Raw genomic sequence first — 26,201 nt, 5'->3', positions numbered from 1 at the left:
CAGTCTCAGACAGTCATTCCTTTCTGTTATTCAAAAAGGGTGGCTGGCAGAATGAAATCAAAGTTTACATCAATTCTTATAGAAGAATTATAAAATCCTTCTCCTACAACTCGACTGGTCCTCCTTCACCTGGACCCCCTGCCCTGAGCCCCCGCCGCACCCCTCCTTCACCTGGACCCCCTGCCCTGAGCCCCCGCCGCACCCCTCCTTCACCTGGACCCCCTGCCCTGAGCCCCCGCCGCACCCCTCCTGCACCTCGACCCCCCTGCTGCACCCCGCATCCCGCACCCCTCCTGCACCCCGACCCCCCTGCTGCACCCCGCACCCCTCCTGCACCCCGACCCCCCTGCTGCACCCCGCATCCCACACCCCTCCTGCACCCCGACCCCCCTGCTGCACCCCGCATCCCACACCCCTCCTGCACCCCAACCCACTGCACCCGGCACCCGGACCCCCCTGCCTTGAGCCCGCTGCCGCACCCCGCACCTCGACCCCCTGCCCTGAGCCCCCTGCTGAACCCTACCGCATCCCTCCTGAGCCCCCTGCTGCACCCCGCACTCCTGCACCCCAAACCCCTGCCCTGAGCACTCTGCACCCCTCCTGTACCCCATGGGGGCAGGGAGGAAGCGGAGTTGAGTTGGGGATTTTGGGGAAGGGGTTGGAATGAGGGTAGGGAAGGGGTGGGAAGAGGTGGGGCAGGGGCAGGGCCTCATGGAAGGGGGGGAGTGGGGGCGGGGGTGGGGGTCAGTGATGCGGCCCTCGGGCCAATGTACTAGTCCTCATGTGGTCATTTGAGTTTGAGACCCCTGGGCTAGAGTATTAACAGGATAGTTTCTGAGTTTTTATAGATTTAGAAAAGACATATAATTAAGTGGCCGGAAGGATGCTCATACCAGTGCTGAGGAAATATGTTGTGTCTGAGAATTTAAAACAGTGATCCGAACACTTTTTGAAATGACAAGTCCCTTTGAGGTAAAAGCTGGACTGTACTGGGGGGCTGTCGTTTCCTGCTCCTGAACTGAAGAGAGGACACTTTTTGTTGAATGTGATATTCAGAAGCAATCCTAAATCTGTACAATCTAGCAGAACTTCGTGTGAATAAGGCTTCAGCAGTCAGTGTCTAAGTATGTATAAACAAATATAACCTGTCTTCTAAGTTGTCTCACTATTGCAGGAGGGCACTTTGTAAAAACTCTTGGCTCTGTAGAAAGGCCAAATGGCAAGACCTTGTACTGAAAATATCTTCGTGCTGCCACTATATTGAGGTGCTTCTGATGATTTGGCCAGATAAAAATATGGAAATATGCATCTTTTTAAACTAAGGGTTAGGAACCAGTGCATAGTTGAAAGCGAGGGAATTGTGGAGGCTAGGCTTACAATGCTGTCCTTTGATTCCTTGGTGAGTGTTCTTTATTTATCTATTAAATCTGCGTTTATTGTTATCACATTGGGGAGAAGAGTGAGCAAGTTACACACCTTGATGACAAACCCTCCATTTACTATTTTTCAAAAAGACATGGTGGTCTTTAGACCTGATCCCACGTTTTTACCAATAATATTATCAGAGTTTCACAACATACAATTAATTTGCCACTGCTTTTTCCCAAAGCCATGTTTTAATAAAGGGCAATCTGCTTTATGTACTTCAGATGCTAGAAGGGTATTAGCATGTTGTTTAAATAGAACTAAAGATTTTAGGAGGTCTTCTGGTTATTTGTTTGTTCTACTAAGAATCTTGTGGGTTATAATTTATATGCTAAAATACAGATTTCCAGTTGGGTAAAACAGTGTTTCCTTGAATGCCACAAGTTAGCAGTAGTCACTGTGCCTAAAGTTGTGACATCTCATTCAACAAGGGCCGTGGCAGGATCTTTTGCTTGTCTTAAACATGTTCCTGTTGGGGAAATCTGTAAGGCTGCTACTTGAAAGTCACTTTGTTTAGTAAACATTATGCTTTGGATTTGGCTTCAGGAGTGGATGCTAGATTTGGTGGACTAGTGCTTCAATTGTTTTTAATAATCATAGAAGATTAGGGTTGGAAGAGACCTCAGGAGGTCATCTAGTCAAACCCCCTGCTCAAGTCTGTTCCCTCCTCCTGAGTTTTTCAGCACTCCTTACGAAACTGTTCCTAAGTGGGAATATGTAGAGTCACTCAAAGAAGAAATGAAGGTTACTTCTAACCAGAGTTGTTCTTCGAGTGCTTGCTCATATCCATTCCAAGTCAGGTGTGCCCACACATCTTACTTGGAATGGACATGAGCAACACATCTCGAAGAACAACAGTTACAAAAGGTAGGTAACCGTTATTTCTTTCAGATGACTCTGCACATTCACACTTCCTGCTCACCCTCCCTTCTTCCTCGTTCCTATTTTGGTTTCTCTGGGTCAGCAGTTGGAAGGAACTGAGGTGGTAGGGTGCACAATGCCTCCTTATATAGCCTTGCCATCAGAACATTTAAAGACACTGAGGGAAGGAGTAGAGGATACACATGCACTCCAACAGGTACTGGTTGGAGAATGTTCCACCATTAGGCTTCGCTCGTTGGCGCGTTACCCATATTGTGAATATACAGAGTCATCTTGAACTCTGGTTGCAAGTACCCACCCTTCGTTTATTTACATATATAAACTAGAGTTTAAGTAAATTATCTTATGTTCACAATGGATTGGGGATTGGCTAAAGGTCTGTAATAGAGGTAGGGGAAGCACAGCCTTAATTGAAGAAGCTGCCTCTTGTGCCATTTTACTTGTAAGTCTTCGGCAACATGGAACGTAGCTCATTAGAATCTAGAAGGTGTAATCTTAAAATGTATATCTTCTTTCAGTGGATGAAATTTACTTCATGTTTATCATTTAAAAAATAAATTGTATCAAAAAGCTATCTGTTGTATAAAATGGTCTTACTTTTGTACTTCCTAGTTAATGGTGAGTCATCATCAACTGCACCGGAAGCTGATAATGCTGCCTCTGAGGCTTTTATGGGTTCTGTAGAAACCCCCGTGTCTACAGATTGCACTAACACAATTACAGAACCTCCATCAACAACGGAAACAGTTAGTTATTCTGAAAACAGCACATCTTCTACAGTCCCCATTGTGTCTGCTGGACTTGAAGCTGTAACTACCACAGACCCTGCATCCTCTAATACCAGAAGCAGCACCACTGCAGAAGCAGCAAAACCAAGGGAATCTTCAAGTGCATCTGGGGAACCTGTGAGACAGCAGCCTGGTAGTACCAGTACAGAACCTTTGCCACCAGGGTAAGTGGGCTTGGTTTTAATTAATATGTTCTAATCCTATCTGGCCTGAACACATTTATATATAGACACAGATATTTTATTATGGCTCTGGATTGCCAAATACAGTCCAGTTGGCTGAGACATAGTTATTTGATCTAAAATAGTTTTGCAGTATTGCAGTCCTAAATGGGTGGAAGCTTTTGGTGCCAGAAACTAATAACAGGCTGCTCATTTGCTGAGACAGTGATATGACCTATATAGAAGAGCCTCAAGACATTCTGGGCAAAAAGAATCTTCATTTGTGATATTTAAACTTGGGGCATAGTTCCTTGCTCATCTATTTTTGAAGCTTGTTACATATGTAGGGATCAAAAATAGTGTTTGTGTGGGGGAGAAGAATGCAGTAAAAATGTATTGAAAATACTTTGACACTAACATGGGTATCTGGAGTTGTGTCCCAAAAATGTTCTGAATACAAATAAAATTGTAAAGGGGGTGCATGTGTGTGTAAAAAGGATAGAAATTATAAAATTCCAAGGTAGTCATGGTGCTTGCAACTACTGCATTAACACTGAAGCTGTCCTATTAGCTGTCACGTGACTTTGCAAACTAGAACTGAGAGGTGCTTACTGAAGTTAACAGAAACTGAAGCACATTTTAAGGGTATACTAAAACATATGTTGACTGGAATTTTTAACTTTTTTGGAAATACGTTGTCTCCTTGAGTGGAAAATGTTACTTCAGTGGCAATGTTTATTTACTGTTGCCTGATCTATTGATCACTGCTTCAGTGGAACTTAGACTTGTACTTACAAGGGCATTCTGTCCCTTGCGCTTAGCCAGTTTCATTGCTACCTTATCCCCTGCTTCCTATGTTTGGTGCTTTAGTAAGCTACAGAGGGACTACTTGCTCCTCTTTGCACAATGCTTCCACTGGGACGGGGGTGCTTCCATTGAAAGCCCCATCTCCAGCTAACGCTTTTTCACTTTTACATGAAACAGGTGGCACATCAAATCCCAGGGGTTTGGGTGCTCAAAGACATCCTGCCTGTACTCCTGAATTGAACCTCTGCCACGCTTCTTAATATATGTTAACATAAAACTTCTAATGCTGTGGCTAAAAAAACATGGCCACAGGTTGGTCCTCTAGGCTCTTTGTTTAATGTGGAGAAATTAGTTAGTTTAAGTTTGAGTTTCAGTTTTCAGAAAATCAATGGGCTAGATTCATGAAATGCCAGTGGGTATGAGGGGGATCTCCCTTTTATAACCTTTAGCCCAGTAGTTAGAGTACTCTCATGGAATGCTAGAGAGAGGATTTGAACTTGAGTCTCTCACATTGCAGGATAGTGTCCTAGCTACTGGGACCTTAGAGACTAACAAATTTAGTAGAGCATAAGCTTTCGTGGGCTACAGCCCACTTCATCGGAATAGCATCCGATGAAGTGGGCTGTAGCCCACGAAAGCTTATGCTCTAATAAATTTGTTAGTCTCTAAGGTGCCACAAGTACTCCTGTTCTTTTTGCGGATACAGACTAACACGGCTGCTACTCTGAAACCTAGCTACTGGGCTGAGTGATGGGATGGGATGCTCTGTTGTGGTCTTTTTCAGTCTGTCCCGTTGGAGTTGTTCCACATTTTATAAATAAATAGTCATTGGAGCACGGACTTGAACTTGCATTTCCCACACCTTAGGTGAGAACCCTAACCACGAGGCTACAGAGTCATTCTCACGCTCTTTCTCTAGCAGTATGACTACTGCCACAGTTTTGGGGATGACCCTGTTTAGGGGGATCGAACTCCACTGAAGCTTTGCACACTAGCGGTAGGAGAAAGAAGGGTTGTGTGAGCTGGTGGAACGGTAGGGATGTGTCCAGGGGATCAATGCACTGGTCATATCCACTGGCCCCAAAACACTCTGTGTGTGTGTGGGGTGGGGAGAAAGAGGATAACTGCAGCCACTGCTCTACAAAGGCATTAGTATTGGTTTTGAAGTGGCCTAAATGCTAGCTACTGCTGATTGGAGGTGAGAATTCCATAAATAGATTTTAAGGCCAGAAGAGACCATGAGATTGTCTAATCTGATCCCTTTGTGCTACAGGCCCTTAAATTCCACCCAGTTACCCCTGTATTGAGTCTAATAATTTGTGTGTTGACTAAAGCATACCTTCCAAAAAAGTATCTAGTGTTGATCTGAAGACTTCAAGAGTTGACGAATCCAACGCTTGGATTGGTAGTTAGTTGCAATGGTTAATCAACCTTCACTGTTAAAATTTGTGCCTTATTTATCTGACTTTAGCTTCCAGTCATTGGTGGTTCTTACATCTTTCTCAGCTAAAGAGCCTTTTGGTACCTGGTATTTTCTCCCTGTGAATGTACTTATATACTGTAATCAAGTCGCCTCTCAGTTTCTTTTTTGATAATCTAAACAGATTTTACTCTGTAGGTCTCTCACTGTAAGGCATTTTATCCAGCCCTCAAATCACTTTTATGGCTCTTTATAGCACCCTCTCCATTTTTTTCAATATAATTTTTAAAATGCTCACCAGAACTGAATGCGGTGTTCTAGTATCGGTCTCACCAATGCCATTTACAGAAGTAAAATAGTCTCTCTACTCCTACTCGTGCTAAGCCCCTGTTTATACAACCAGGGATCACATTAGTCTTTTTTGCCACATCATCATGATGTTTGTCCACTATGACCCCCTTAATCCTTTTCAGAGTCACTGCTTTCTAGGATGCAGCCTCACATTTTGTAAGTATGGCCGGTATTCTTTGGAATATTGGTGTAAAGAGCTACTACATCCGTGGTGGCCAGGATGGTGTTTTCAAGATCAAATGCATTGTAGTTTCCTCAGGAAGACGGTGGTGTCTCGAAGATAGCTAGGATTTCTGGTAGTGTAGGGTCTGAGGAGAGAGTCTGAATAGCCAGATAATCCTGCTGTAAGAGTGCCAAAGCCTGAGATGATGGGGCGTCCAGGATTTCCAGGTTTATGGATCTTGGGTAGCAGATACAGCAAACAGGAGAAGATCAAGAATGAGCTCTCAAAACTGGAGACTCTCTCATACAAAACCAACCTTCCACACAAACTTCCATGTGTCTGGACTTTACAAAAACCTACAAGATCAATAAAATGTCAGGACAATCAGAAGCAAGCACTTCCCAAAGTACCCAGCCAGGTCCAGGAAAATAATTAGCAAAACTGTATGACTTTCATGTATGAAAGTCTGAGCAATTTAAAATGACATTCTACTTTTGTGTGTGTGTGTGTGCATGCGCTGTTTGGTGTTCTGTAATGTAATTTAAATTAAAATCCAGGATTATAACTGGAATGCAGGGTATTAGTTACCATGTGTTTAAGAAATGCTGAATAGTTATTGTGACTTTTTTCTGTATTGTAGTTTAAATAAATTATCAAAACAATTGTAAGTGGTGTGATTATATTGTGTTATTTTGACAAATAAAATATGCAGCATTTTGCTTAATTTTTAACTTTTTGGTGCAGAATCCACCCAGGGGTAGAGGGTAAAAAGAATTAACGTAAGATAGGACGTAATGTGGCACACAAGCCTTTTCTGAGTAGGCAAATTTGACCCTTAGCCTTTAGAGTAAGGACTAGGATTGGATAACCCATTTGTTTGCTACCAGACTTTTTTTTTTTTTGCTTGTCTGAAAATTTAATCAGAAGGCAACGTTTTCGTGTTGTTTAAAGACATGTCTTTTGTTTAAGATGGGAACAGAGAAAGGATCCTCATGGTAGAACCTATTATGTTGATCACAACACACGAACTACGACATGGGAAAGACCACAGCCTTTACCGCCAGGGTAATGAAAGTTTATATACTACTATGAATGTTTTACTTACGTTAGTACCAAAAAGTATTTTTATTACATTTTATTACATGAAAAAAGTATAATTATACAAGTAGTATTTTTTGAAATCAGAAGTTCATAAAAGCAATACCACACATGTATTGCAACACCCCTCTTTCCCCAAAACAAAATAAAACAGCATAAATCTTAATCAGATAATGACCAGGATCATCATAGCTACTTTTATGTGAATGTTAGTGTTACATCTATTGCCGATGCTTATCTTTTGCTGCTAATAATGTTGAATTATTTATCCTTTTATTTAATGTTTAAATTTAAAGGGTACTTATTTTATGACCTTTTTGGTCTAGCTGTGCAGAAGAATAGTTGAGACTGTTTCCTTTGGAAGGCTAACAGTTGTTTCTAGAAATTTACATAAAGTCTCAGAAACAGAACACCAGTGTGTTATATACAGCAGAAATTTTAATTTCTACCTATCTCTCATCTCTGTGTTGGAACTGAAACGTTAGCTAAGAATTTAGTGTACCACAGAAAATTAGTTTTGTACTTTTTACTGAAAATTATATAGCTCTTAACATTAGTATTTTTGTTTGTTAGCTGGGAAAGAAGGGTTGATGATCGTGGAAGAGTTTACTATGTGGATCATAACACAAGAACAACAACATGGCAGCGACCAACCATGGAATCGGTCAGGAACTTCGAGCAGTGGCAGTCTCAACGTAACCAACTACAGGGAGCTATGCAACAATTTAACCAACGATACCTCTATTCGGTAACTTTTAGCAAGCTATGAAATGTTAAGAAATATTTTTTCAGATATTTTTAACTTTACTGTTCCCCAGTGGCTTCAAAATTACACAACTGTATATATTGTGAGATGTTCATCTAGAAAGATGGTTAGCATCACTAACTTGAATAATGGATTCTATTTTAGAACCTTTACTTCTAAAGCTACTACCGGTGCAGGATTCTCACTGCTGGGTCTCCACTCTCCAGCTCAAGACCGGTCTACTTCCCAAGTACTTAAGGTTTTCGTTCCCTAAGGGCAATAGTAACTGGTACAAGTGTACACCTTCTGACCTTAGGGGAAATTTCAGTTCTGCAGCTCAGATTCTTCTTTGAGCATTGAGTTCTTTGGCACACTTGTCTTAGGGTGTTGGTTTGGTACTTAGGTGTTCTTGATTTTCTTTTAATCACTCAGCTTTTCATCAACATTTTGGTAGTTCGGCTTTCTTACTTTGGGGCCTGTTTTGAAGTATCTGCTTTTGTTCAACTGTGAAACTTCTTGCATGGTTTCTGTGTTTTCTCTCAGGTTGTCATTCATTCCTTCAATTTTATAGCTGATCAGCTTCAAGAAATGCCAGTTCTGAGATGGGGAAAGACATTAATGACTCCCAATTACAGGATACAGTGAATCTGTTCAAGAATAGTGTGCAGGAGTGTTAAACTGTCTACATATACCACCTAAGCAGTCACCTAAGCCCTGGTTCTCATGGGTGATTTTAATCATCCTGATATTTGCTGGGAGAGCAATACAGCAGTGCATAGACAATCCAGGAAGTTTCTGGAAAGCGTAGGGGACAATTTCCTGGTGCAAGTGCTAGACGAGCCAACTAGGGGGGGAGCTTTTCTTGACCTGCTGCTCACAAACAGGGAAGAATTAGTGGGGGAAGCAAAAGTGGACGGGAATCTGGGAGGCAGTGACCATGAGTTGGTTGAGTTCAGGATCCTGACGCAGGGAAGAAAGGTAAGCAGCAGGATACGGACCCTGGACTTCAGGAAAGCAGACTTCGACTCCCTCAGGGAGCGGATGGGTAGGATCCCCTGGGGGACTAACATGAAGGGGAAAGGAGTCCAGGAGAGCTGGCTGTATTTCAAGGAATCCCTGTTGAGGTTACAGGGACAAACCATCCCGATGAGTCGAAAGAATAGTAAATATGGCAGGTGACCAGCTTGGCTTAACAATGAAATCCTTGCTGATCTTAAATACAAAAAAGAAGCTTACAAGAAGTGGAAGATCGGACAAATGACCAGGGATGAGTATAAAAATATTGCTTGGGCATGCAGGAGTGATATCAGGAAGGCCAAATCACACCTGGAGTTGCAGCTAGCAAGAGATGTTAAGTGTAACAAGAAGGGTTTCTTCAGGTATGTTAGCAACAAGAAGAAAGCCAAGGAAAGTGTGGGCCCCTTACTGAATGAGGGAGGCAACCTAGTGACAGAGGATGTGGAAAAAGCTAATGTGCTCAATGCTTTTTTTGCCTCTGTCTTCACTAACAAGGACAGCTCCCAGACTGCTGCGCTGGGCATCGCAACATGGGGAGTAGATGGCCAGCCCTCTGTGGAGAAAGAGGTGGTTAGGGACTATTTAGAAAAGCTGGACGTGCACAAGTCCATGGGGCCGGACGAGTTGCATCCGAGAGTGCTAAAGGAATTGGCGAATGTGATTGCAGAGCCGTTGGCCATTATCTTTGAAAACTCGTGGCAAATGGGGGAAGTCCCAGATGACTGGAAAAAGGCTAATGTAGTGCCAATCTTTAAAAAAGGGAAGAAGGAGGATCCTGGGAACTACAGGCCAGTCAGCCTCACCTCAGTCCCTGGAAAAATCATGGAGCAGGTCCTCAAGGAATCAATCCTGAAGCACTTACACGAGAGAAAAGTGATCAGGAACAGTCAGCATGGATTCACCAAGGGAAGGTCATGCCTGACTAATCTAATCGCCTTCTATGATGAGATTACTGATTCTGTGGATGAAGGGAAAGCAGTGGATGTATTGTTTCTTGACTTTAGCAAAGCTTTTGACACGGTCTCCCACAGTATTCTTGTCAGCAAGTTAAAGAAGTACGGGCTGGATGAATGCACTATACGGTGGGTAGAAAGTTGGCTAGATTGTTGGGCTCAACGGGTAGTGATCAATGGCTCCATGTCTAGTTGGCAGCCGGTGTCAAGTGGAGTGCCCCAGGGGTCGGTCCTGGGGCCAGTTTTGTTCAATATCTTCATAAATGATCTGGAGGATGGTGTGGATTGCACTCTCAGCAAATTTGCGGATGATACTAAACTGGGAGGAGTGGTAGATACGCTGGAGGGCAGGGATAGGATACAGAGGGACCTAGACAAATTGGAGGATTGGGCCAAAAGAAACCTGATGCGGTTCAATAAGGGTAAGTGCAGGGTCCTGCACTTAGGACGGAAGAACCCAATGCACAGCTACAGACTAGGGACCGAATGGCTAGGCAGCAGTTCTGCGGAAAAGGACCTAGGGGTTACAGTAGACGAGAAGCTGGATATGAGTCAGCAGTGTGCCCTTGTTGCCAAGAAGGCCAATGGCATTTTGGGATGTATAAGTAGGGGCATAGCAAGCAGATCAAGGGACGTGATCGTTCCCCTCTATTCGACATTGGTGAGGCCTCATCTGGAGTACTGTGTCCAGTTTTGGGCCCCACACTACAAGAAGGACGTGGATAAATTGGAGAGAGTCCAGCGAAGGGCAACAAAAATGATTAGGGGTCTGGAACACATGACTTATGAGGAGAGGCTGAGGGAACTGGGATTGTTTAGTCTGCAGAAGAGAAGAATGAGGGGGGATTTGATAGCTGCTTTCAACTACCTGAGAGGTGGTTCCAGAGAGGATGGTTCTAGACTATTCTCAGTGGTAGAAGAGGACAGGACAAGGAGTAATGGTCTCAAGTTGCAGTGGGGGAGGTTTAGGTTGGATATTAGGAAAAACTTTTTCACTAGGAGGGTGGTGAAACACTGGAATGCGTTACCTAGGGAGGTGGTAGAATCTCCTTCCTTGGAAGTTTTTAAGGTCAGGCTTGACAAAGCCCTGGCTGGGATGATTTGATTGGGGATTGGTCCTGCTTTGAGCAGGGGGTTGGACTAGATGACCTCCTGAGGTCCCTTCCAACCCTGATATTCTATGATTCTATGATAAATATTACAGGGATCATGTCCAGACTCTTACTGAGGGACCCCTCTAGGAGACCCTCATAAGGTTGGTAGGAGGCCAGAGGCGCTCTGTGTGTGTGTGTGTGGTGGGGACACAGGGTCATGTACCTCCCCAAATTTCTGCCTTCCATTTACCACAGAGGTTTTCAAATTGTGGGGTGCATCGCTGGGTGTTCCCTAGGCAGGGTGGGCGACACAGGTCAGAGCCACGCCCCTGACATGCTCGTGCCTCGTCCCCAAAGGAGCCCGGCGCTGGCTGGCAACACCCCCTAGAGCAGGTCACTGCCCGTGGGGCCCGGCTGCCATGAGATGCTCCCCGAGGCACTTGCTCACTGCTGCCTTGGTGCTCAAGACTCTGCTGCTACTCTTCAGCTCAGAGGCAACACGTGAGATGGTCACATTGCCCCCACCCCCAACATTTAAATATTGTCCCCACACCATCAAGAGTTACACATTGTCTCTGTTTGAGGATGCACTGGATGCTTCAAAGGAGAAATCACTGAAGTGTAAGTCTGAGCCAATTTCAGCCTCTGAGCACTGGGATTCAGGGTTGACACTTCCTGCAATAGTACAGCTTTGCTCTGAACTCACTGGGTTAGCTTTCATCACGAAAGCATCCTATGACATCCTGTCTGAAACAGAGGATTCAACTATGCACTTAAAGTTGACTGTACTCAGCCCCAGTTTGCCTAATGAGGCACCACATAAGAAGAGTCAGGAATAGGCATAGAAAGATGCATCTCTTGTGACGCCCTTGACTCCTGGCTGCTCTGCATCAAAGCCTCTGGTTTTTTTGCTCTGTTTAGCTTTTAGGATTAGGAGACAGAACCAGTGTGACTCTCTGCAATGTTTATTCAGGGACCTTGCCAAGTTGCCCCAGGTTATCTCCAAGACTGTCTTGAGGGATGCAGTATCATCTTTGACACTTAACAGACTTCTCAACACAGTTGGAGTGCGTTTTGCTCTGTTGATGTACAAAACATTGGCCCTGGTGCTGGTATTCCTGGTATCTTGTGCCTAAGTTCTTAGTGCAACCAGGGCTGACACCTTCTGAGACACTGTCTTGAAGCTTCTGGCACTCTAATCAATTGTCACCTGAATGGGTGCAGGGTGGTGATCAGGGAGATGGCTGTTGTTTGGACTGGGATGAACTGGGTGAGTCTTCTGATGCCTAATATATTTCTGTTTCCCCCTAACTTCTTTAAAAGCTGACTAAATTGGCAGATTTTGAAATAGTGTCACTCCAGCAATCTACACAGATCACAATTGCTCTCAGAAGGTTTCTGCACCTTTGCACCCTATTTCAGACCATTTCGTGAAGATATATCAGGACACCTCATCTGTCCTGTCTCTGAGATTTTTCAGGAAAAGTTTCATTCTTTTCAAGGTCATCCACTACTTTCCCATGTGAACCAGGGGGTTCAAAAGGGAGCTAGATAGATTTATGGACGATAGGTCCATCAATGGCTATTAGCCAGGATGGGCAGGAATGGTGTCCCTAGCCTCTGTTTGCCAGAAGCTGGGATTGGGTGACAGGGCATGGATCACTTGATGATAACCTGTCGGATCATTCCCTTTGGGGCATCTGCCATTGGCCACTGTCAGAGGACAGGATACTGGGCTTGATGGACCTTTGGTCTGACCCAGTATGGCCGCTCTTATGTTGTTATGAGCTTGGTGGTCATGCTAGCTTTGGATGTGGCCAGAGGGAAGACTAAGGAAACACACAGTATTGTGCCCCAGAACTTGAACTCTGATGCTAGAATTCATTTGTACTAAGAGGTTACCAGTCAATGGCTTGGAGCCATTAATGTCGTGACCTGCCAGGTCAAAGAGCAGGTATAGCCTTAGGGAAAATAGGCCTTTGGTCTCGTCAGATTCCTTCCCCATGACAAGTATCATGAACCTAAATGTGTAGAGGAAAGGTGTGTGGGCCTGTCCCAGCATTAGGTGTACGTGGCCTTTGATGCAGGAGAGATAGTGGTAAGAGCAGAGCTTGTCTGCAGGCCTCTAGCTTCTGACAGAAGGTTAAAAAGAAGAACTTGAGCACCTACTCTACAGAAGGATAACCTTTTTCAGGAAGAGATGGAGGCCTCTTGAGAGAAAGTGAAAGATTTGATAGTCATCCTGTATTCTTTGTACCTGAGTCCCATCCTCTGGGCCCTACCTGTGGTGTAGGGAAAGGAACATTGTACTTAAACCTTGCTTTCACATTGAAGGTTGGTCCCAAGGGCACTCTGGCTTAGTAGCATAAGTCCCTTTGTGAGAACCAAATGTCCAGTTTTTCTTTAAGGAACCTGTAGTTCCTGCTAACTCAGATATTGACTGGAATATTCTAAGGCCATTGGTTAACATGGGTATTCCCATAGTGGATCAGACTTGTTCTTATGTGGTGAGACAGGTGTTAAGGACTTTTCCCTTCACTGCTTCCCATCGTTCTTGTCACCCAGACAGAAAGCAGAGTACCAGAAGTCCAAAGTGCAGGCAATGTAATGTTTATTGGAGTTAGTTTCAAGCAAGCATATCCATAGCTCTGACACCACAGAGCCTTTTCCCAGTGTTCCGTTCCCCACTCCTCGTTCTTAGCAGGCATAATTATGCTGTAGTGCACACCCTTGATCCCACCCCTTACAATTTATGATCATGTTCCGTTTTGGAGGGTCATGAGGATGAGGGCTTTGTACTGCCTCTTTTGTATCCCATGGGCGGGTAAGGAGTGATGTTGTGCTTGGGTCAGAGATGGGCATTTCTTTGGCTTGTACTGTTTCTTATACCTTCCCCACGTTGCCCCTCCCTAGTGGTTGCTTGATCTTGGCTAGAGAGGAGCCAGGTAGCCTTCCAGTGTATGCTCATATATTACACTCCCACCATACACAGTAATACTTTAGCTCTATCCCTATCTTTTCTCATTATACTAACAAACCCGTCTGACTGGGCAGAAGCAACACACAGTGTCTTTGTTCACAAATATTAGTAAGGATATAAGAGAATCAAAAATCAAACCCAAAATTCTATCCCCAGGATAACAAACAGGTTTATATACTAACAGCAGGGAGAACAGAAGCTCCCTCTCTACCTTCTCTACACCTGTAGAGTCTCTGTGAGTGTTTCATTTTAGGTGAATATGTGCCTTCAATCACAGATTTTTGGTAGCAGTGCCCTCTTGGACCATGCGTGCACTCTACACATCCCCCTGCCCTGTATCTAGACTCTGTAGGACTGCACAGGTGAGCCGCCCTCACTCAGTTCCTTCTCAGTTGCCTTGGCCTCAGACAGAGCATTCAGCATCCCCATTTCAATTGGTCATGCTTGCCTCGGCTAGCCTTTAGTTAGTTGTTAGTTAGTTTAGTGTTTAATATAGTTTAGTTTAGTTAAATTTTTTGTTTTCTCTAAAGAGGATTGTTACTTGTCCTCTTTATTTCCCCCCCTACTTCCTTTGGAGCGGTTCTCTGCTCTGTTGAGTGGGTTTGCCAGGATCACTAGAATTCAAACATTGCTTTACTTGGTGGGAGGGTATCCCAGTCAGCAATGGTCATTTTGAGTGCATTTGTTGCCTGAGGAACACACCCCCCCCTCAGAATTGCAATTATTCTCAGTCATTAAGAGCAGGGCAAGGAAAAACCAGGCAAGTAAGCTCAAACTCCTGTGATGAAATGATCTCTTTTCCTGGCCTCGGATTCAGGTCAGGTGGCTCTCCCCTCCCAACCCACTGCCATATATCAGTCTCTGAGCACGATGCTTGATCTGCCTTGGCATTGCAGTCACCCAAACCTTCAGGGAAGAAGTTGGAAGGTTCTGGGAAAGCTCTCTATGAAGAGGAGTTCTAGTTCTCATAAATAACCTACATCTAAAAGATCTCAATCTCTGGAAAGATTAACAGTGTTCCAGCACTCAGGTACCAGTCTGGGTAGTGTTAAGACTCCATGCTCCTAAGACTCTGAGCTCCTCTAGGGGTCGTGACCCAAAGCATGCTTCAGTACTATCAAAGCATGATCAGAGCAGCTGGGAGAAACAGCCTACTTCTAGCAGGTAGGTGTCAATGGACCTCCCACCACCTTTTTCGGTACCCAACATTGATTCCTTCAGTACTGCAAAAATCCAACCATACACCTCAGCAAACAATCACTTTGAAGCAGTCAGCAGCATTGGTACCATCAAATTCCACTGCAAGGGACCTACCTAAGTAGAGCCTTACCTGCAGTACCATTAGTTCATCAGATACCATAGGAATTTAGATATTCCAGAGACTTGTTTGTGTTGGGTGAGCTGAAGTCTCCTCTCTTGATGGGTACTGAGCACCTCTTGGTACTGAGATCTACACGGTCACAGACCCTCTCCTTGGTACCTCCTGATTCTCCATCGTTTTCTGGTGGAGATGCCCCTTTTGATGTTGAAGAGGACCTTTCCTCAGTCTCTCACATCTCAGTGTAACGCTCTCCCACCTGTCATTGTGGGAATCCTATTGTATTCCACTGTGGGTTTACGCACACGTCCAGAGCCAGAGAATTTTAAAGTAGTGTCTGCTGGCCTGTGTGTGTACCCTGGCTCACCTTGTGCCTCCATCCAGGGATAAAGGGCAGGGTGGACTGACAATCTCTCTAGTTCCTTTTCACTGCCACACAATTTGGATGAGAACCTCCAATGTCTGTAGCTTCAGCCTACAAAATAAGATTTAGATTTAGCTTTGTAAATAATTTTAGCGGTTTGTGTACTCTGTCTGGGGAAACACCCATTCCCTGTTCGAGTACTGAACTATGCCCAGGACTCTGGGCTTCAAACACTTTGTTTCCTGCCCGTGATCCTTGTCAGTTAGCAATGACCACCAGCTCTGCCTGTACTGCCTTGGGGAAGCCCACATCATGGTGAGGTGCAGTATCTGCCAATAGTTCCCCAGCCGTACCTGAGAAGGGTGGGAACTTCATCTCCAGAAATACCTCATGGAAAAGGCCATGAGGCCTCAATTAGACCCTGGCCAGGGAAACCCCTTCCCTCTCATACATCGGCCTGATTCAACAAGGAGTGCACCTACTGCTGTAAAGTCCACCTCTGGTGCAGGAGAATCTACCCTCACAGATCCCTCCCAGTGGGATCTTGTCGGAAATCTAGGAAGGACTCTCATAAGCATGAGACTAAGTCTTGCTCTAAATTCACTTCGGAGAAGTCAAATTCATCTCGAGCAAGCCCATCAGTTTGGTGTGTGAGGACTTAGAATGTCCTTAAGTCCCAGAGACATGACAATAAAGCCCAAAAGCATTGGGCTACATCAGTACCCAGCCACTATCCATCAGTACCATCATTTGCATTACTTCCTAAACTCCAGGATATGCCAACAGTGACAAAGACTGATCACGGTCAACTTCTCCTATCCATGGCACGGTCTTCCTTGGCAGCTACACAATCTGCTCTGATTCCAGCAGCTCAGATAAGTAGAACCTTTCTCTCACTGGGGAGATCTAAATCTGTTGCTGTTCCACAGGATGTTTTCGCTTTTCTGGATCCGGAATTCCCTCCATCAGGCCTCTCTGTTTCCAGAGAGATAACACCATCAAGGGAGACGACCTCTGGATTGGGCAGAAGCAGCACACAGTGTCTTTGTCAACTCTCCTCCAGAGGCACCAACAGTACTGCCCCTGGAGCCGGAATCGGCCTTCTCTTCATAAGGAGATTCTGAACCAGCTGATGAACCCCATCCTACATATCCTCCAACACCCAAAAGACCTACATCAGTTTGGGATTAACCTCTGCCTCATCTAGCTCAGAGCTATTGGTACTCCATTCCTTGGAGGCCTCTACAACCACCTGTTGATCCCTCTTACTGGCTATATTGGGATTGTGGGGACCAGCACCTCCCTGCAGAGTTGGTCTGATCTGCTAAGGAGTCATCCCTTGCCTCCTCTTTTAAGGGACACTCAGATCTACCCCTGGATCCTACAGTGGAGGAGGTACATTACACATGGATCTGGCAGTTCTGCAGTAACCAGTAAGACTGCCATCTTCATCTCCAAACGAAATGGAGAATCCTATGTCTCCGTCTCCCCCTGATGACTTCAGACAGTTCCAGGACCACCTTCACAGAGTTTCTGGAGAACTACAGATGTATCTTGAATTGGTTCCTGTTAATGAAGCCATATTGGAGACAGTTAGGGGTGTGCCAAACTGTCCACTTGCATTCCCACCCACAAGAGGACGGAGAAGTGTTACTTTGTGCCAGCCAAAGGGACAGAATTTTTGTTTTCTCACCCCACTCCCAGCTTGGTCCAAACTTGCGGTGGTCCGGTCTTCTAGATTGGATGCTGCCCTTAGAAATGTAGTCTTGTCTTTAGTCTTGGACTCGACGCTGAAGATCCTCTTTCCAGCTGGGGATAATGCTTCGTAATTACCTGAAGTGAGTATCCAGCGAAACACTACTTGAAGAACGAGAGGTTACTCACCTTGTGCAGTAACTGGAGTTTTGAGATGTGTGTCCCTATGGCTACTCCATTACCCACTCTCTTTCCCCTCTTCTTCAGAATTTCCTCTCTGGGGCTATGCGGTGGAGAAGGAACTGAGGGTGGTTCGCCCATATAGCCCTATATAGTCTCAGTGCGGGGCATAAGGATGTGTAGGGCTCCTGTGTGGGCCATATGGGCGCTGTTACCAAAAAATCGAATTGAAGGCACATGGGGCACGTGCTCTCTTGAAATAGAGCACCCAGAGGAATATGCATCTAGAAGAATTCCAGTTCCTGCATAAGGTAAGTAACCATTCCTTATTTCGTATATTTTTTTATCGTGTCCTCTTTTGCTCATCCCCCGTTTAAGGAAAAGGACCCCATTCTTTTTTCAGTCTTTCTTGAAGTGCAGCCATCTCTAAGGGAGTGATCTGGTACTTTCCTATGCTAAGGATGTACTTAGGTACCAAAATATCTTAAGAACTTGGGGTGTTCTGCTTGTTTTGTGCTATGAGAGCTGTGGAGTCTCAGGAATGAGAATCCTGCAATATATCAGAGAAGCTGAAATATACAGCCAGTAATTTTTCCCTCTCATGATCCTAATAGCAGCTGATGCTTTGAGACACTTTGAAAAAACATTCTATTTTCAAACGAATATGTTCATTTATCACTTTTTCCTCTGTATTCTTTATTGCTAAAGATGTCTGCTTATATGCAGAATCCTTAAGAGTTAATAGGTTCTAGGGGTCCTTCTGAGGCAAAAATCATTGTTTATAATACCAAAATGTGATCAGCATAATTATGATTTCAAGTAGTATATAATTAAAAATACTGATGCACTCTTAGGAAACAAAGATACTGTTTGAAAGCCATTAATCTTAGTGCTCAAAAAAAGAGAGAGAAGAGAAATGTAGAAAATGTTAAGTTGGCAGGATTGTCTGTTGTAAGTACAATGTATTTCAAATTTTTATAACAGGTGCAAGTATTTCTTAAAACAGAAATAGTAAAACAGTATAATTATATGTAATTGCACTTTTCTGTTTACTAATCAAAGTACAATATTTGTGCTCTGTGTTCATGGAATTATACCACCTTCATCTAAAATATGTCCTGCCTTTGCTTTAATGATACCTTTTACCATTATCACTGATTTTCAGGCCAACTTGAAACATGTTTACTTTTTTCTCTTCAGAATGCATTAGGCAACTGTTACAATGTATCCTCTCTCACCTTATATTCACCAGTCCTAATTTGGTGACCCACTTTATGATCGGTCAGTCAGACACCAGTATTCAAAAAGGAAAGAGAAATTGGGTGTTTGATGGCTTACTTGCTTCTCTTTACAACTGCTTTCCATATATTTGTCATGTTTGGTGGATAGTTCAGTTGCATTAGCTACAGTTCCCATTAATAGTAAAACAAATACATTGAAGAATGATGATAAAACAAGAAACAAATATTAAGGAGAACGCATTTGTTGGCTACAGCGCTGCTGTATGTTTTTCTATTACAGAGTAACTACAATTAATCTGCATACAGATTAGAACAATTTAGTGCTCTGAGTTTGCCTCTGAAAGGAAGAGGAAGCTATTTGCAGATAAATTATAGAAAAGCTGAAGTGAGATGTTTGATGGTGGATTTTGTTACCCAAAGGATTGGATTAGCTCTCCCTTAGTGGTAAAAGAACCTGCCTGTTGACCTGAGTGGCCAAAACGACATCATCTTAAGATAAGAAGTGCAGTCAGGGTAACCAAACAATTTTAACTCCTCCCTGTAGTGATACCATGAGAAGAAAAAATAAGTCTCATAAAAAAAAATCAGTTTACTCTATTCTGGGACCACTAACACTAACATGTGTTAGTCATAATCGTATGGTTATTGCATAACATTAGTATAGACCAGAGTTAAGGTGGTTTAGGTGCCTTAACGCTGCATTTCTTAGCTTAACAGGTTTGGATTTCTTTTAAATGTAAGCTTAACTGAATTTGCTGGGTTTGTAATGGTTGGTTTTGGAATTATTACAACATCTCTATAACAAAAAATGATATAAAAAATAACAAAAAAGACAACCCAATGCAGCTTCTGTGAAAGAAAATTGTGCCTCCCCAGTCTGTTAATTGTTTGAGACAATTAACAAAATAGTAGATAATGGAGAACTATGATATACATTATGATATATACATAATTATATACGTTAGTTAGAAGCACGGGCAGGAGATGCACAGTTTTCTTTTACACAAGCTATGTTGGTTTGTCTGTGTCATAGATGTTTTAAGGCTCTGTTTATCATTTCACCTATTTTGCCTTGAACTGAAATAAAGTCTCTAATTTGTAACTTCCAGGATCATCTTTAGTGCCTTTTTAAAGCTATTTACAATATTTGCTCCTCCAGTTTTGTAGCTGATTTTAAGGAGAGGTTGCGTGTTTTCATTATCAGCTCAGACACTTCATTCTTATGTTCCTTCAAAAATCTTGGCTGCGTACATGCCATCCAGTCTGGAGATGTGTAGTGGTTTTGTATCATCAGTTTGTTCCAGCATGTCTTTTTACAAACATCTTAATCTCTGATCGTGTCTCCTCTTTATTACCTAAAAAGAGGAGATCTAGGGAAAGTAATCATTTAGGCCCTCATTCTGCAAGGTCATATGCTTAATTTTTTATGCATGTGAGTAATTGCATTAACTTCATTCATGTTATAAAGTTAAACACACTTTTGCAGGAACAGGGGCTTCACTTCTCTTCAGTGTTCTTTATTCTCCTTAATTGTTCCCTTCATACCTTTGTAGTCTAAAGAACCACTGATTCTTTTGCAGCTTCCTGCTTCTGACATACTTAAAGAATTCCTTGTTTGTTTTTGCATATTTGTCTTACTGGTCTTCAGAATACCTCTTAATCCATTTAACTTCTGTTTTACAGTTCAGCTGCCATTGAATGTTCTTGGACAATCCAGTTCTTCATTAGATGTAGTTTGCTCACTTCAACATTGTGCACTCAAAGATGCAGTCAGAAAATAGAAAAACTATCTCAATCTGTATCTGTGCATCTTGCTGTTTGTCTACACTGGTTAAATGAGCCATGTTAGAAATGCAAGTTACACTACTTTGCACCCAGTGTAGAGTAGACTGTTGTATTTAAAAATGTGTTAGGTTGACAATGACCAACTAATGGATTTTTAAACACTATACTTACTCTGTACTGCGTGCCAAGTGATGTTTAACAATGTGTTTGTTAAAACATGTTGCCTAACATGTTTCTAACATGACTCGTAAAAAAACAACAACCCTGGATGAAAATAGCAGCACTTGACTAGGTGAAGAGTCACAGTGTCCCTGCAAAGAATATTTCATGATTTAGACAGTTCAACCCTTGGTATCTGTAAGAACAATTCAGAAAGTCTTATCTAAATATTTGAAAGGATTTAGGATTGTTGCTAAATCGGATCAAAGTTGTTTTATACCTTAATTGGCTCAACATTTTCATCTGCAGAATCACCTCTTTCTGTTGATAAAGTATATCAACCATAAATCCTAGATTCTACTATCCGTTGATTCAGAAGACTCTGTGGACCTCTCAATCACCTTTTGATGTCTAATTTTTGGCATGTTTTATATCCGTTGCCAACTGTTCTCCTTTACTCTCACCATCATACTGGAATTGTTGTCTGACCGGATGATTGTGATTATATAAAAAGAAAAGGAGGACTTGTGGCACCTTAGAGACTAACAAATTTATTTGAGCATAAGCTTTCGTGAGCTACAGCATCCGATGAAGTGAGCTGTAGCTCACGAAAGCTTATGCTCAAATAAATTTGTTAGTCTCTAAGGTGCCACAAGTCCTCCTTTTCTTTTTGCGAATACAGACTAACACGGCTGCTACTCTGAAGCCTGTTACTATGTATAGTTACAGTTATCTCTGTTCAAGACCTGGTGGCCACGGTGTTGCAGTTTTTAAAAAAATTCTCAACTTGATTTTGTACTAAAGATTGTCCTTTCTTGGTCACAGAAGTTACTTTTATAAGATCTTTTGTGACACCTTGGTGGCAAATACAGTTTTCACCAGATAATAAGTACATTAGCAGTGTTTCTCAAAATTCAGAAACTTAAGGTGGTCTTAGCCAAGAAAATGAGGGCCTTTTTCAGTTTACTGATGCCAGTCATACATCCAGTTCTTAGGGTATTGTTCATCCTTTTCAGCACTTTTACATTTAGGATATATTGGATCAACAATTCTAATTCTAGTTATTAGTTGTCTCCAGAGTTAAATTTATTCAGTTTCTGTTAGATTAATGCTTTCTGAAAAACCTTATTTTGGGACTAAAAATAAAGTGACCACTCATGTTCTCTAAATCATAAAGTAATTAAGCAAAGTCTCTTGTTGCTTCAGAGAATTGTTAAATAGTCAAGCAGTTCTTATCAGGGCATAAATTTACATTTGTTCTCTCACCTAAACAGATAAAGGGAAAGGCTGTCATCATAAGGAAGGAGCTATATTTTTAATGGTCGGGGTAGAAGACACTTAAAACTCCTCAAGTCATTCTAGGAAAGCTAACGCTTTAGCAACACAACTATCATTTTGTGTATGTCCCTCTCAGAAAAGGCAGTATTTTGTTGTCTGGAAGCCAGATATGTAAGCAGTTAGAGAGTAGGAGTCAGGGTTCACATGTTTTGGTCCTTGTTCTGCCTCTGGCTCACTGTGTGAATGTGGGAAAATATTTTTAACATTTCTGTGTCTTGGTTTCCCCATCTGTAAAATAAGTGGATTTGAGATCTTAGTATCAATACTTTGCACTAGTAGGGAAGTTTTATCAGTAATATGATCCTTTGGATAGATAAAGTGGTAGATACTCCTACATTGGTTCCCATCCCTCAAAATCTCATTGTGTATACAGATCTCATTGTGTATACAAACAGATTGGAATACAGACTGGATTGGTGGATTTTAAGATCTGAAATAGTAATTTTTTTCACTTGTGAATTAAGATTCAGAGTCTCAGATCCACCAGTCTGGAGACTATTGCCCTCTCTTCACTTTTAGGTCCTGTCTATATGAGAGTTTAATCTAATTTTTCAAACCCATTTATTAAAGTTTGCAATCTAGTCCAGATCTAAAACAGTTAGTAACAGTAGCCAGTGCAATTACTAATATGCCTAGTAACAACAGCCAGTGTTGTTACAAATTTTGTTACAACCTTGGTATAGCTCTGTATAGTAGCTAGCATAGGGTAAGTACAACCATTTTAATGAAACATGGGTGTTTGTCCAGTTCTTCAGGGAAGAAACATGTTCACAAAATGGTTCTGCCAATGGCCCCAAATCTAGGCAAACTACATCGTTTGTACAGCGGAAATAAAAAAATCCTATCTTGAGGATCCCGTGTCAAAATGTGCTCCACACACCCAACCACATCCAAACTCAACCACATGTTTTTTGGATGCTTCAGCTCATTTGTGCTTCCCACTGGCTTGCACATGGATCAAACCACAAGAAAGAGAACTGTGCTTAATACCTATTTTAAAAGGCTGTGTATAGCACGGGTTGGGGCCGTTGGGGCTGATTTAGTTCAGAAACAGGTGACCATAAGGTGTGTCACTCTCATTTTTATTTATAGCTGAGTCACATGGGCAAGCAGTTGGAAGGTTATGTAATGGTGACCCAAGGTGGCACAAATCCTGCTTTCCCGTTTACAGACCATAAAGTGGGTAACTCCATCAATTCAGATTGATATATTTAAGACCTAGAAACAAAATTTAAAGGTAAAAATTACTATATTCTTCAAAGGATGCATTTTCCCACAACTTAGTTTTGTGTTTCTTTTTAGCAGTAAGCTCACCAAGATACTTCTGTAAAGATTAGACATATTCTGTTAAGAAATGATTGTGAGAACATTTCTATTATGAGCCTTGTTATGAGGTTTGACACTACTGTACAAAGAACCGTTTCAGTATTTCTTCTATATTTTTGTAATGGTTCCATAAGACAAGATGATAGTATAGTACACGGTAACCTTAAAGCCCTTTTAAGTATGACTAGTATTTGCATGCTGATTAGGGCCTCCATTGACACTATTAATAATAATATTTTGAAGCACTTAGTATCCCTAGTACAAAGCCTTAAAGGAAGCAGTTGACTATATTAAAGATGATTTTAATTGCTCTTTCATTTCCCCTCTTACCAGTGTGCAAATTACAATACTTTGAAGATGTTAGGATACATGGAACTTTCATTTTACTTTGATATAAATTAAAGCAAGATAACTGACAGAATGTCTTAAATCTAAGAGGGTATAAATGATGTTGAAAACTATAGATGTTTTATAATGACTAACTATAAATTTAGTACAAAGAGCTAAGGACACAAAGAAAACTTTAAATTCTCCTTACTTTTTTTAGTTTTGCCTAAACTACAATATTACTTAACATAGCTTAATAATTATTATAATTTAGTGTTATGTACATTTTGTGTTGAAATAGTGTCGTCAAAGAACCATATTCTCGAAATAAAGAATCAGTAACTCAATCAAAAATGCATTTGCCATAAATGGTGCCTGATTTAATGGTTTTAAATGTAAGGTTGAAGCCAGTTGTGTAGAAATTTTAGGATTGACTAACTTTAAAACACTAGTATGTCTAAAGAGTTTATTCATGTGCTTAAAGGTCCTTTCAAGTAAGATAAATGGCTTTGAAATCCAAATGGCAATGAAGAGAAAAATATCAAAAGAACTTTGTAATGATTGATAACATACTTCATTCTTCATTTAGTTAGATGGTATTACTTACCAGGGGTAATGTAAAAAAACTAATACTGTATACTTAGTTTTGAATTTTTATTTTCCTTGGGCATTAGGATAACGTATTTTTGATGTAGATCCTTCAGCTGTTACTATACCTTACGTTTTCCAATACTGTTGTTAGCAAAACTATTGTTCAAGGGATGCTGGAGAGGACAGTCTAAGCAATTCATATGTAGATTCTTTGGTGGAGACTATCTTTATAGAAAAAGACATGATCTTGTTTATAAGAATTGACAGAACACATAACTTGTGTATTTTAAAAAGTATCTTCATTAGATAGAATTATTTATCTATATTTGTTGTTTAATATAAATGTGTGTCTGGTTTGTTCTTTATAACTAGGCTTCTATGTTGTCAGCAGAAAATGATCCACTTGGGCCTTTACCACCAGGCTGGGGTAAGATGATAAGCTATTAATTTAGTAATGTGACTGTAACTGAAATTTGTTGTTTAATAATTTTTGTTCTTTTCAGAAAGGAGAGTGGATTCAAATGATAGGGTGTACTTTGTGAATCACAACACCAAGACAACACAGTGGGAAGACCCCCGAACTCAAGGGTTGGTGTATATAGTGTCTATATTGATGTGTGCAGATCAAATGATCATGCTTAAACATTGTTATACGTTTCTTCATGTGAAAAAAGTGTACTCTTTTCAATTGTTTTACAGTTTACAAAATGAGGACCCACTTCCTGAGGGCTGGGAAATCAGATACACTAGAGAAGGTGTCAGATATTTTGTTGATCATAACACAAGGACAACAACCTTCAATGATCCTCGTACTGGAAAATCCTCTGTGTAAGTGAGCAGCTAATAGTTTGTTTTTTTTTACAAGATGTTGATTATTCACTGTTTAATAGTGAATAGTATTCCACATATTAATGAACGGTTAATATTTTATCTGGGATCTCAACATTAAGTGCAGTACAAGTTGCTGCCTTGTATGTATTTTCTATTTTGGAGATGTAACTACCAACCTTACCTTTCTCATTGAAACATTCAGTGATATAACTTTGTTCTAGGGCTGTCAATTAATCACAGTTAACTCAAGCAATTAACACAAAACAAATGAACTAGATTAAAAAAATTCGTCACAATTAATTGTTTTAATTGCACTGTTTAATAAAATATCAATTTAAATTCATAAATATTTTGGATGTTTGTCTACTTTTTCAAATATATTTATTTCAGTTACAACACAGAAAAAGTGTACAGTGCTCACTTTATATTTTTATTACAAATTTTACACTGTAAAAATATAAACAAAGAAATTGTATTTTTCAATTCTCCTCGTACAAGTACTGTAGTACAATCTCTTTATCATGTGGGTGCAACTTACAAATGTAGAATTTTTTTTTTTTACGTAACTGCACTCAAAAATAAAACAATGTGAAACTTTAGAATCTACAAGTCCACTCAGTCCTATTCTTGTTCAGCCAATTGCTCAGACAAACAAGTTTGTTTACATTTATGGGAGATAATGCTGCTCGCTTCTTATTTACACTGTCGCTTGAAAGTGAGAACAGGTATTCGCATGGCACTGATGTAGCCGATGTTGCAAGGTATTTATGTGCCAGGGATGCTAACCATTCGTAAGCCCCTTCGTGCTTCGACCACCATTCCAGAGGACATGCTTTCATGCTGATGATGCTCCTTACAAAAATAATGCATTAATTAAATTTGTGACTGAACTCCTTGGGGGAGAATTGTATGTCTCCTGCTGTGTTTTACCTGCATTCTGCCATATATTTCATGTTATAGCAGTCTTGGATGATGACCCAGCATATGTTGTTCGATTTAAGGACACTTTCACTGCATATTTGACAAAATGCAAAGAAGGTACCAATAGGAGATTTCTAAAGATAGCTACAGCACTCAACCCAAGGTTTAAGAATCTGAAGTGCCTTTCAAAATCTGAGAGGGACGAGATGTGGACCATGCTGTCTGAAGTCTACATTTGTAA

At 41.6% G+C, this 26,201-nt stretch overlaps 1 protein-coding gene across 7 annotated transcripts in view; it reads left to right on the top strand.

Moving 5' to 3' along the window:
* WWP1 (WW domain containing E3 ubiquitin protein ligase 1) overlaps nucleotides 1-26,201 on the top strand; it is a 163,543-nt gene that overhangs the window by 89,090 nt on the left and 48,252 nt on the right. For all 7 annotated transcript variants that reach the window (XM_043539395.1, XM_043539397.1, XM_037892339.2 and 4 more), the window contains 6 exons: nucleotides 2,920-3,259; nucleotides 6,967-7,062; nucleotides 7,669-7,843; nucleotides 24,581-24,635; nucleotides 24,712-24,796; nucleotides 24,908-25,036. In XM_043539395.1, the coding sequence (XP_043395330.1) occupies nucleotides 2,920-3,259; nucleotides 6,967-7,062; nucleotides 7,669-7,843; nucleotides 24,581-24,635; nucleotides 24,712-24,796; nucleotides 24,908-25,036 (880 nt within the window). The remainder of the gene's footprint in view (nucleotides 1-2,919; nucleotides 3,260-6,966; nucleotides 7,063-7,668; nucleotides 7,844-24,580; nucleotides 24,636-24,711; nucleotides 24,797-24,907; nucleotides 25,037-26,201) is intronic.

This window comes from Chelonia mydas, chromosome 2 (genome assembly GCF_015237465.2).
Source record: "Chelonia mydas isolate rCheMyd1 chromosome 2, rCheMyd1.pri.v2, whole genome shotgun sequence".
In the NCBI taxonomy this organism is placed as follows: domain Eukaryota; kingdom Metazoa; phylum Chordata; order Testudines; family Cheloniidae; genus Chelonia; species Chelonia mydas.
The sequence above is the reverse complement of the archived record's forward strand: the minus strand, read 5'-3'. Positions and strand labels throughout refer to the sequence as shown.